At 46.5% G+C, this 12021-nt stretch overlaps 1 protein-coding gene across 3 annotated transcripts in view; it reads left to right on the top strand.

The window, feature by feature from the left end:
- Nucleotides 1-5663: 5663 nt before the first annotated feature.
- The window catches only part of RBL2 (RB transcriptional corepressor like 2), a 53645-nt gene continuing 47287 nt past the window's right edge, over nt 5664-12021 (top strand). For all 3 annotated transcript variants that reach the window (XM_056135822.1, XM_056135823.1, XM_056135824.1), the window contains exons 1-3: nt 5664-6070; nt 9353-9483; nt 10641-10841. In XM_056135822.1, the coding sequence (XP_055991797.1) occupies nt 5792-6070; nt 9353-9483; nt 10641-10841 (611 nt within the window). In that variant the 5' untranslated portion in view covers nt 5664-5791. The remainder of the gene's footprint in view (nt 6071-9352; nt 9484-10640; nt 10842-12021) is intronic.

Genomic DNA, 12021 nt, shown 5'->3' on the forward strand with positions numbered 1-12021 from the left:
AGAAATCAGAGGAGAAGGTGAGGATGAAGATGAGAGAGGGAAGCCATGGGGCACAGGGGCTGGAGCTTCGGTTATACTGTTGATGTGAGAGAGTGTTTAGTCATCTGTCCAAAGCACAAACTCAACATCGCTGAAAGAATGGGATTGAAGCAGCAACCTCCACAGTTTGTAAAGTGCCTGCCCTATCAAGGTGGCAGGTGGGGGGTGGAAGGAGCATGAGAACACTGGGGGTGGGAAATTGACACTGGTAATGGGATTGGTCTTGAAATATTGTAACATCTCCAGGAGTAATCCCTGAGCAAAAACCAGGGAGAAGCACCCAGCAAACTGAGGAAAGAGGGGAGGGGAAACAGAAAGAAAGTGAGAGAAAGAGAGAGAGAGAGAGAGAGAGAGAAAGAGAGAGAGAGAGAGAGATGACTGACCTGAGTTTGATCCCCAGCATTCCATATAGATCCCAAACCCTCCAGGAATAATTCTTGAGTACAGAAACAGGCGTAATCCCTGAACACTACCAGGTATGGTTCAAAAACAAAAAGACCAAAAAAAATTAAAAGAAGAGAGTATTTCCCAAGATACATAAAGTATTTATAAATCTCAATAACAAAAATAATAAACCTTATCTAGAAATACAAAAACAAACTGTCCTCCCGTTGTTCATCGATTTGCTCGAGCAGGCCCAGTAACGTCTCCATTGTGAGACTTCTTGTTACTGTGTTTGGCATATTGAATACTCTCGGTAGCTTGCCAGGCTCTCCAAGAGGGGAGGAGGAATCGAACCTGGCTCGGCCAGGCTGGCTGCGTGCAAGGCAAATGCCCTACCGCTGTGCTATTGCTCCAGCCCTATCTAGAAATACAGGGAAAAAAGTTGGGCAAATATTTCCTCAAAAAAGACTTAATGATGATCAACCCCCCTTTAAAAGAATGTTCACCATCACTTTTTATCTGGGAAATACAAATAGAAATGGCAGTGAGTGAGTTATCACCAGTGAAAATGACCAGTGAAAATGACCTATATAAAAAAGAATGGAAAAAAAAACTGTGGGTGCGATGCAGTTTGAAAAAGGGAGCCTCAGTAACTGATGGTGGGTCTATTGTTTGTTTCCGTTTTAATGGAAAATAGTGTGGAATCATCTCAAAAAATTAAGAATAAAGGGGTCTGAGAGATAGTACGGTAAGTAAGGCTCTTGCCTTGCACATGGATAATCTTTCAGTTTGATCCCAGGGGCTGCAACCCCCAAGCACCAATGAGAGTGATCCCTGAGTGCAGAGCCAGGAGTAAGCCCTAAACATAGCTGGGTGTGGCATTCCAACCCACTCCCCGAATAAAAAGAATACAGACCCCATATGACCTAGCAATTCCCCTCCTGTGTCTCTGCCTCAAGAACACAAAAGCAGGGGTTGGAGTGATAGTACTACAGGTAGGGAATTCGCCTTGTTACACAGCTGAATTTGGAGCCCCCATATGGTTCCCAAGTCCTGCCTGGAGTGTTCCCTGAGCACAGATCCAGGAGTAAGCCCTGAGCACTGCCGGGTGTGGCCCCCACAGAAACAATCTGTTGGGGCTGGAGTGATAGCACAGCGGGTAGGGTGTTTGCCTTGCACACAGCCAACCTGGGTTTGATTCCCAGCACCCATATGGTCCCCTGAGCACTGCCAGGAGCCTTTCCTGAGTGTTACCCTTGAAGAATAGAAAGAGCTATGCTTGGAATATCACGTTTCACTCAAATGAGAGAAAGAATCCGGAGTTCTGACATCCATCGACGATCAAGAGTCAGGGACGCTGTCTCATTTGCCAAGGTGTCGAAAATCAGATGGGCTGGTCACGTAATGAGATTTAAAGACGACTGCTGGACTAGAGCTGTTACCGACTGGATTCCACGGGATGTCAAAAGACCGCGTGGCCGCCCACCTTCCAGATGGTCAGACTTCTTCGTCAAGATCATGAACGATCGGTTTGAGGCCCTTCATGTTCCCGGAGCGAACAGATGCCATTGGGCTACACTAGCACGTGACAGGGACAAATGGAGACGTTACTGGCGCCCGCTTGAGCAAATCGACGACTAACGGGAAGTTAAGTGATTAAGTGATTAAGTGAACCCCTGAGCATCGCCAGGTGTGATGCAAATATATATATATATACATATATATATATATATATATAAACAACAAACAGGGCCCTCCCGTTGATCATCGATTTGCTCGAGCGGGCCCAGTAACGTCTCCATTGGAGACTTTGCTGTTACTGTGTCTGGCATATCGAATACTCTCGGTAGCTTGCCGGGCTCTCTGAGAGGGGCGGAGGAATCGAACTCGGGTCGGCCATGTTGGCCGCTTGTAAGGCGAACGCCCTACCCGCGGGTACCCGAGTTCGATTCCTCCGCCCCTCTCAGAGAGCCCGGCAAGCTACCGAGAGTATTCGATATGCCAGGCAAACAACAAACAAACAAACAAAAACAATCTGTTAAAGTATGTGCACACATATGTTTATTGCAGCATTATTCACAATAGTTAGGATCTATTTGAAAACAACCCAAGTGCCCATCAACAGAGGAACAGATAATGAAATTGTGGTATATGTGCATAATGAGAAAATCAGATCTTATTTTTACTTTGTTTGGGGGCGACACCCAGAGGTGCTCAGGGCTTACTACTGGCTCTGCACTCAGGGATCACTCCTGGTGGGACCTGGAGGACCATGTGTTGTTTCAGGAACCTAAGCAGGGTCCCTCAAATGCAAGGCAAGCTCTCTACCTGCTATACTATTGCTAGATCCCTGACATAAAAGAACTCTTACAGTTCGATACAACTTGAATGGGACTGAATAAGTTATGCTAAGTGAACTAAGAAGGAAAAAAAATACCAGATGATCTTGCTTATAAAGAAATGAAGCAAAGAAAGAGAAAATAACCCATGGAAACCTACCCTGAGATACTGCCAAAGGAACCTTGAACTGAGGCTGCAGAGGTGGGGTGTGAGGGAGAAAAGACCTTGGGAAAGCGGTGGCGGGTTATTGACATTCTGGTGGTGAGAATGGTAAAGCAGGCTGCAAATAAAAGAACAACCATACAAAAACTATTACAAACCACATCACATCATGAGACTCTTTTTTTTTCAGAAGGAGAAGGACAAAACCTGGATGATATCATTCATTTATTTTGAAGAAACAAAACAAGGAAATAGACATAGAACAAATCCTTGGGGCTTGGATTGCAACACTGAGATTACCAAAGTGGAAGGCAGAAAAGGGATGGGCGGTTAAAAGAGTTGGAGTGGGAGTACAGCTCTTTACCCCCAACAAGGATATTAGTGAAGGCCTTGGACACTTTGCTGGCAGTAATATGCTATAACTATACATCAGAGGCAAACAGTTAACACTGCTGTAAATGTATTCCCTTAACTACAAAGATGATTTTTTAAAAATTCTAATAAAACATCAATCTCAAGGAAATCTGATTCCTCCTTCCACTCTTAATCTCTAGAAGAACAAGAAATTACAAAATAGCTCTGGTTATTTTGGAACACATAGAAAGCTTTGGAGGGGCTGGAGTGATAGCACAGCGGGTAGGGAGCGGGTAAGGCGTTTGCCTTGCACGTGGCCGACCCGGGTTCGAATCCCAGCATCCCATATGGTCCCTTGAGCACCGCCAGGAGTAATTCCTGAGTACAGAACTAGGAATGGCCCCTGTGCATCGCCAGGTGTGACCCAAAAAGCAACAACAACAAAAAATAAAAATTAAAAAAAAGCTTTGGAAATATTGGTACTAACAAGGAGGGCTTATTTCAATAAAATGCACATTTAGTGGTATGTTACCATCATTGTATTTAAGTCACTTCTCTTGTTTTCCTTTTTATTTTTGGGCGGGGTGTCACACTCAATGACCCAAAAGCTATGGAGTTACTTCAGTGGGGTGCACCAGGGACAGACCTGGAGTTTCTGGGGACCAGGGGAGGATAGTGATAGAAACTGGGTTTTCCATTGACCTTCCTCCCTCTTGCTTACATTTTTTTCAGTACTTGGAATCCAACTTTGATCATCACACATGCCAAGCATGAGCCCCATGACCGAGTCACATCCCAGGCATAGAACTTTTTAAGTAGATCTAAGAAAAAAATTACCACAATAAATAATAATATTTTCTCTTAGTTAAGTATTGATAATGGCATCCCAAAATACTAAAGGAAAAAAAATTTTTTTCAGTGAGTGGAGCCAAGCCGATGTCTTCACATACAAGGCAAACACCTTAAAGCCACAACCCTCCCTCAGTATTCTTGTTTTACAACTTAAGCCTCCACAGCCTAAAGAACAAGGAAAAACAAGGCAAGAACTTTTTAGAGTGTGAAGCACTTCCATTCAAGCCCTGTTAAAAAAAAGTCATTTGGATTCGAAATAATGGTGGTGGGAAGGTGTAATGGTGGGTGAGATTGGTGTTGAAATATTGAATGTAATAAATTATTGTGACCAACTTTATAAAAACCAAATTAAATTACCAAAAAAAGGTTATTCGGACTCATTACTTTTACTGAAGATTTCATATGAAAGGGCTTTAAAATCTCAACATTGTTCAGGGAGCAGAGAGCAAGGAGCTTGGTGGGCTCCAGCGGATGCTTCTGGTTGATTGTGTTTTGGGATCAAACACGGGTCGACTGCGTGCAAGGCAGTGCCTTAGCTTCTACTTTAAGTCTCTAGCCCCGCAGCTAATGCTCTGCAGCAAGCAAGACCCTCTTGGTTCACTAAGACGTAGGGAGCAGCAGCCCCAAGCGCCGCCGCTGAGTGTGGCTATCTCCACCCCCAGTTGTTTTGGAGACATCCCTTTGACTTGTCTATTATCTCTAGCCTTCTCCTAGCCTCCCCCTTATGCTATCGGTCCCCCACACCCCCTTTTGTTGCTTGGCTTCTTCTTAGTATAGGAACATCGAGGAAAACAAAAAGCAAAACCAATGCCTGACGGCTCCTGCAGCATAAAAAAAAAAATTCATACTCTACCCATTTCTAAGTCGAAGAGGACTAGAAAGTGATTCCATTCCAAGAGAAAGCAAAATAGAAAGTTATGCCGAGTACGTGGCTGAGAACAGAAGAATGTGCCCCCTTTTCAAGGTGGAGAATTGTTCTTTAAAAAAAAAAAAAAGCAATAGGTTCACGAAACAACTAGCAATTAGGAACCACGGTGAAATTTGAATTTAGGTCCGCACTATTTTTTTTTTTGCTTTTTGGGTCACACCTGGTGATGCACAGGGGTTACTCCTGGCTCTGCACTCAGGAATCTCTCCTGGTGGTGCTCAGGGGACCATATGGGATGCTGGGAATCGAACCCGGGTCGGCCGCGTGCAAGGCAAACGCTCTACCCGCTGTACTATCACTCCAGCCCCTAGGTCCGCACTATTAACTTTTTTTTTTAAGCTTCCTTTAGATTAAATTTTTTTTTTGACATTAATTCTTCAATCGTTAATGCATCTTTGATGCCTTCTCATCCGCCCAGTCCTGAGGCAGAGGGCCAAGATACAGACAATGCACTGCATTGTCCCTTTGATGTCAGCCGCCAGAACCGGCGCGAGGCAAGGATTCCGAATGACTTTTGACTCCCGTGGGCCTCCGCCCGGGACTACATTTCCCGGCAGGCGCAGCGCGGAGCTACGGTGGCCGCGAGGGGCGGAAGGCCAGCGAGCGAGCGCTGGGTAGCGACGGCGCAGTCGCCGTGCGGGCGGCGGACGGGCGGGCGCTCCGCGGTTTGAATGGCTGCGGGCCGGCTCCCGCAGTTCACCTGAGAACCCGCTGGCCAGGCAGGGCTCCGCGATGCCGTCGGGAGGCGACCAGTCGCCACCGCCGCCACCGCCGCCGCCGCCGCCGCCGCCGGTGGCCGCCGCCTCGGAGGAGGAGGAGGAGGACGAGGACGACGGCGGCGGCGGCGGCGGCGAGGCGGAGGAGGACGCCGGGCAGCCGCCCCGCTCGCCGCCGGCGCCTCAGATCCTGCAGCGCTTCGACGAGCTCTGCAGTCGCCTCAACATGGACGAGACGGCGCGGGCCGAGGCCTGGGACAGCTACCGCGCCATGAGCGAGAGCTACACGCTGGAGGTGCGTGTGGCGAGGCTGGGGGTGTGGGGGGCAGCGGGGGTTGGGTGGGCGTCCGGCTCGACTCAGCCCGGGCGTCTAGTGGACAGCGCCCGGGGTGGCGGGGGCGCTCGCCGGCCTCCCGAGCCCGGTCGTCCCCGGAGCAGGTGCCTTGGTCACGATCCCGCGGTGGAGGAGCGAGGACACGGGGTGGGGAAGGCGGTGGTGGTGATTGGGGGTAGGGGGCGGGCCGGCGTGCAGCCTCCCTCCCACCCCCGGACGGACCTTTCGCTCTCCGAGCCCAGGACCACGTCCCCGAGCGGACGGCGCGTCCCCGGGAGCCCGTGCGGGACCCGCGTTGGTGTCGGGACTTGTCAACAAAGACGCCGCTTTGGGGCCCGCGGAGCAAACCTGGCTGCAAAGGCAAACCCCTCTCTTCCCCGCCCCGGTGCCACACGCACCTATCGGGCACTAGAAAAATAAAAACCGAGCCCCCCCCCCCCCCACTGTAGGGCCCGCGGGCGCCCCGGGGACCTGCTCCATCCCGGCACCCCGGACCCCCACACTGGCTGCGAGGCTCGCCCGCGCGCCGTGCTCCTTTCTTTTTGCCCCGACGGGGCGAGGAGGAAGACGGCCTTGCTGGCCAATGAGGCTCCGCGCGGCAGGCACCGCCCCTCCCGGCGGGCCAATGGGGAGCGACGCGGAAGTGTGCGTGTTTACGGGCCGCGCGCGGGCCGGCGTGTGCGGAGGGGGGTAATCCCGGAGCTCTGCGGGGGCCCCCCGGCCGGAGCAAGCTGGCGCTGCGCGTGGGGGTGGGGGAGCAGGGGTCGGGGAGAGGGGAGTAATACTGTGGCTCTCAGAACCTCGACGTCCCCAGGTGGCTTTTGGGCCATCTGCCACCTCCAGAATTCACTCTCTTGTGAGACGTCAGCTGGAAATAGGTGTCTTTGCTGCCTTGCAGAGGTGTGCTGAAAGGTAAAAAAAAAAAAAAAAAAGTGTTGTGTCCTGGCCCTTAAGCACTTACGGACAATTGCTTTAGAGTTTACAGAGAAAACACTGTCGCTACTTAGGTGATCTGGCTGAACAGGCACGTTCTTGTTTATCTCTGGGTGATTTCTGTGATCAGCCAAAGAGGATGACCTTTTTTATTGCTGTGTGGGTGTGATGGGCAAAAGGACCCCCTCCTCCCCCATGATCTCTTACTTTTTTACCTTCGGATAATCCTGTCAATTAGAAAAGCATTATCAGTTGAGGTGTATGGTTGAGGTGTTTCAGTTCATAGGGGTTAAAAAATAGGAGGTCCAGTATAAAGTCCTTATAGGCGGAATGATGTGAGCAGGTGATGAATTATAGATGGCTGATAAATTATTGTTGGCTTTAGCAAGTTTTTATTTAGTTCTTGGACCACACTCGCAGCTGCTTTGGGCCTACTCCTGGCTCTGTGCTCAGGCATCATTCCTGGTGGGGCTCGGGGGACGCTATTTGGTTCCAGGGTCAACCAAGTGCAAGGCAACTGCTCTACCTGATATTCTAGCTCTCCAGTCCTTACTAAGTTATTTTTAAAACATGCTTGATTGCTCAATACTTTTACTATATCAGTCTCAGATTCTAAGCTCAGATTACCTAATGAATGAATATCAAAAAAAAATTATAGATACTCTTTCTCAGCCAGACACCGTTCTTAGTTCTAGAGATAAAGCAGTGAACATAAGAAAATATAAGAAAACAAACAGTGAACATAAGAAAATCCCTACCCATGTGGAGCTTGTGGTCATGAGTGTTGTAAGATACTGTGGCATATTTCATGTTAGTGTATGATGTAAAATAAAGCTCACATAGTAATACAGAATACTATAGAGTGTTATCTTCAGTTTTTTTATCTTCTTGTATTTTCTTCTTGTTTAACGCTTGAATCTCAAGGTGCACATTCCTCAGATAAGAAAATGATTTTTTGTGCATAATTGCCCTCAAGTATTATGTTTTCATCTTGGGACTCCGAGGGCGTATGTCCTGGAAGAGCCAGGTAGAATGTGTATTTCTTGCATAATCTTTCAAGTTACTTAGCATATTTTTTTTGTTTTTGTTTTTTTTTGGCCACACCCGTGGTACTCAGGGCTTACGCCTGACTCTGTACTCAGATACCACTCCTGGTGGCCTCAGGGGACCATATGAGGTGCCAGAGGACCAACCTGGGTTGACCGCAAAGCAAACACCCTACCTGTTACACTATCACTCCAGCCCACATAAGCATCATTTTCACTTGTGCGATTGGTTGAGAGTCAAGCAGTGTGAGGAATCTCAGACTCTTACCCCATTCGAAGTGAGGGAACAAGGACTTCTACCTTCAGGTATAAGAATGTCAGTGTTACATTGTCACATTAAAAGGTCACGTGCTGGGGGAGAGAGCTCAGAGGGCTGGTGCCCATGCTTTGCATGCAGCAGACTGGGATTTGTTTCCCAGCACCACCAGCACAGACCCCTGAGCACTGAACTGGAAGTAGTGCCTGAGCAGCACTGGATGTGGCCACTCAGAAAAAGAAAGATCAGGTGGTAGCCTAGGGTCATCTTTGAAAATAGTTTCTGAAAGAAGAAAAACATCTGCTATAGAGGCAGGCTGTGGACTTGGGGGTAGGAGGGGAACTGGGGATATTGGTGGCAGGAAATGTTCACTGGTGAAGGGAGTGGTGTTGTAACATTGTATGACTGAAATGTGAACAACTTTGTAACTGTATCTGTGATTCAGTTAAAAATTACAAAAAAAAAGTTTCTCCCATAATGCAGAAAAGGAAAAGGAGAGGGGGGGGGGAGGGAGGGAGAGAGAGAGAGAGAGAGAGAGAGAGAGAGAGAGAGAGAGAGAGAGAGGGAAAATGCCTCCCATAAAGGGAGGCTGGGGGTAGGGGGTAGGGGGTAGGGGGTTGGGGTTGGTATGGGGCGGGAGGACGGGGGAACATTGGTGGTGAGAAATGTACACTGGTAGAGGGATGGGTGCTGGATCATTGTATGACTGAAACCCAATTATGAGCATCTTTGTCTATCTCACAGATATCCAATTAAAAAAATTTAAAAAAAAATAAGGTGGAGTTCATGCCCAATTCAATCAGCTTAATTAATAGCTGAATAGCAATACTCCTACGTTAAAAAAAATTCTCAAAAATATAAGAAAAATTAAGAAGTTTGTATTGAAATATTTATGCATATATTTCAGTGTATATTGATACTGGATATATAATTGAATTGAATAGATAATATTGAATATATAATATATTATAGCTCATTACCTAACCATTAATTTTCTTTTTTTTACAGGGAAATGATCTTCATTGGTTAGCATGTGCCTTGTATGTGGCTTGCAGAAAATCTGTTCCAACTGTAAGCAAAGGGACAGTTGAAGGAAACTATGTATCTTTAACTAGAATCCTTCGTTGTTCAGAACAGAGGTAACTATGTTAGAGTTTAAAAGTAGAGTGTCACTGTAACATAGAACCGCAGACATCATAGTGACCCTAAGGGTGCTTTAATAATTTTCTGAGCATCTTTATCTATGGAATGAATAATTTAGACGTTGTGTCAAGGTTTTTTTTTTTTTTTAACTATATCTAACTTAGTATATATTATGTTTTACTTATTTGGTAAAAAAATTTGTAGTTTAAAATGTTAGGTAGTATGAATAGTTTTCTATTAAGTTTATGATTCATTGTATAGTATTGGTGGTTTTAATAAGTATTTTAAGAAACCAACAAGGAGGAAGGAGTCAGACTAAGTTTAGAACGGTGGTTATCTTTGAGGAAGAAGAGTGGGGAGTGGGGAAGGAGAGGAGGGCAGATGAAAAATGGACAGTTACTCTGCAGTCTGGCAAAATTTGTTCAATATGCTAATATTAGTTCAATTTGACAGTAAGGAACATGAGTGTTGGTTCAATTGTTCTTAATATTTATGTATTTCATAATGTTTCATAGGTTCTATTCCCAGCGCCTAGGGGTTGCTCTCAGAAATGCTTATATGGGGCTGGAGCAATAGTACAGTGGGTAGGGCATTTGCCTTGCATGTGGCCGACCCGGGTTCAATTCCCAGCATCCCATATGGTCCCCTGAGCACCGCCAGGAGTAATTCCTGAGTGCATGAGCCAGGAGTAACCCCTTTGCATCGCTGGGTGTGACCCAAAATGCAAAAAAGCAAAAAAGAAAAAGAAATGCTCTTACGATTGCCTGGTGGTCTGAATCTGATGTATCAGTGCTTCTGTCGCCAGTGCAGGGGTTGCAGCTACCAGGACTATACTTGGTTTGCTCAGGGGTGTGTGTGGTGCTGAGGATTGAACGCAGAACCTCACACCTAAGCTTGTGCTCTTCTACTCAGGCTTTCTCCCCAGCACTTTGTTTCATGATTTAAAAAAAAAAAATCCTCAGACTATAGCCTCTAAAGAGTTGAGTAGGAAAGTAGGAGAAATGACTCAATCTGTAAGAGATTAAGCTACTGTGCAGCACAAGTTTCAATTTCTTACTGCTGTTTAGTTTAATGAATTTAGTTTGAAGTATGTTTGTGTACTTTACCCTGGTGTTAATGATGCACATCTCATTTAAAATTTTTTCAATAACAGCTTAATTGAATTTTTTAACAAAATGAAGAAATGGGAAGACATGGCAGATCTACCCACACATTTTAGAGAGCGTACTGAGAGATTAGAAAGAAACTTCACTGTTTCTGCTGTCATTTTTAAGAAGTATGAGCCAATTTTTCAGGACATTTTTAAGTATCCCCAAGAAGAACAGCCTCGTCAACAAAGAGGAAGAAAACAAAGGTATGTTTCTGTAATTGTTGATGTTGCAGTTTGTGTTACAGTTTTGTGGTGCCTGAGGTCAAACTTGGGTCTTTTTACATGCAAAGTATATGCTGTTTCCCCTTTGGTATAGTCTTTTTTTTGTTTTTCTTTTGGGGTCACACCCAGCAATGCACAGGGGTTACTCCTGGCTCTACCCTCAGGAATTCCTCCTGGTGGTGCTTGGGGGACCATATGGGATGCCGGGGATCGAACCGGGTCGGCCGCGAAAGCCCTACCCGCTGTACTGTCTTTCTTGCCCCTTTTGGTATAGTCTTTTTTTCCCCTACCTTTTGGTATAGTCTTAATCCCTCTGTTTGTCCCTCAGGTTATTTTTAAATTTTATTTATCTTTTGGTTTTTGGGCTATACCCAGTGATACTCAAGGGTTATTCCTGGTTCTGTACTCAGGAATTACTCCTTGTGGTGCTTGAGGACCATATGGGATGTTGGGATTGAAAAATAATAGAAATAGTAGCTATATATTATAATATACATAAAAATACAGAACTCGCTGCTAGAGATATAATACAGCAGGTAGGGTGCTTGTCAGGTGTACAGCTGACCCAGGTTCGATCCCCAGCACCCATTACGGTCCCCTGAGCCTGTCAGGGTTGATACCTGGGCACAAACTCAGAAGTAAGCCTTGAGCGAAACAGGTGTGGCCCCAAACCAAAAATAAATAAACAGTAGACTTTGTATCTCACAGTGATTCAATAAATTAAAAAAAAAAACACAATTTTAATAAACAACAGAACAAGCCAATTCAATAACAAAAAATCAAGTAGTCAAAATCTAACCCAAGGTGGCTAATTAATAAAATCTCTAAGATGGGCCATTTTCTGTTGCTTAAATAAAAAGGAAAAAGTTATATAAACTTCCTCATCAAGCTGCTCAACGGCCTTGATCCCAGAGACTCAGAAACAGATCTCGAAACCCAGCGGCTTTTGTCAGAAATGTGTCCGGACCCCGCAGTAGGTTATTGTCGCCAGGCCACCCCAGGGGGGAATGGGTGCTGTCCCTCCGCCTGCTCCCTCTTGGCGACTTGGTGGCTGTCATCCTCCAGAGGCCATTGGACAGTCAGGCTTGGGCCCGCAGTGACGAAACTTGTTGGGTCTCACGGGATGGGGGGGGGGGGTGGAGCCGGGCCTGTCCTCCCCACC

The sequence above is a fragment of the Sorex fumeus genome, unplaced genomic scaffold (assembly GCF_029834395.1).
Source record: "Sorex fumeus unplaced genomic scaffold, SorFum_2.1 ptg000122l, whole genome shotgun sequence".
NCBI lineage: Eukaryota > Metazoa > Chordata > Mammalia > Eulipotyphla > Soricidae > Sorex > Sorex fumeus.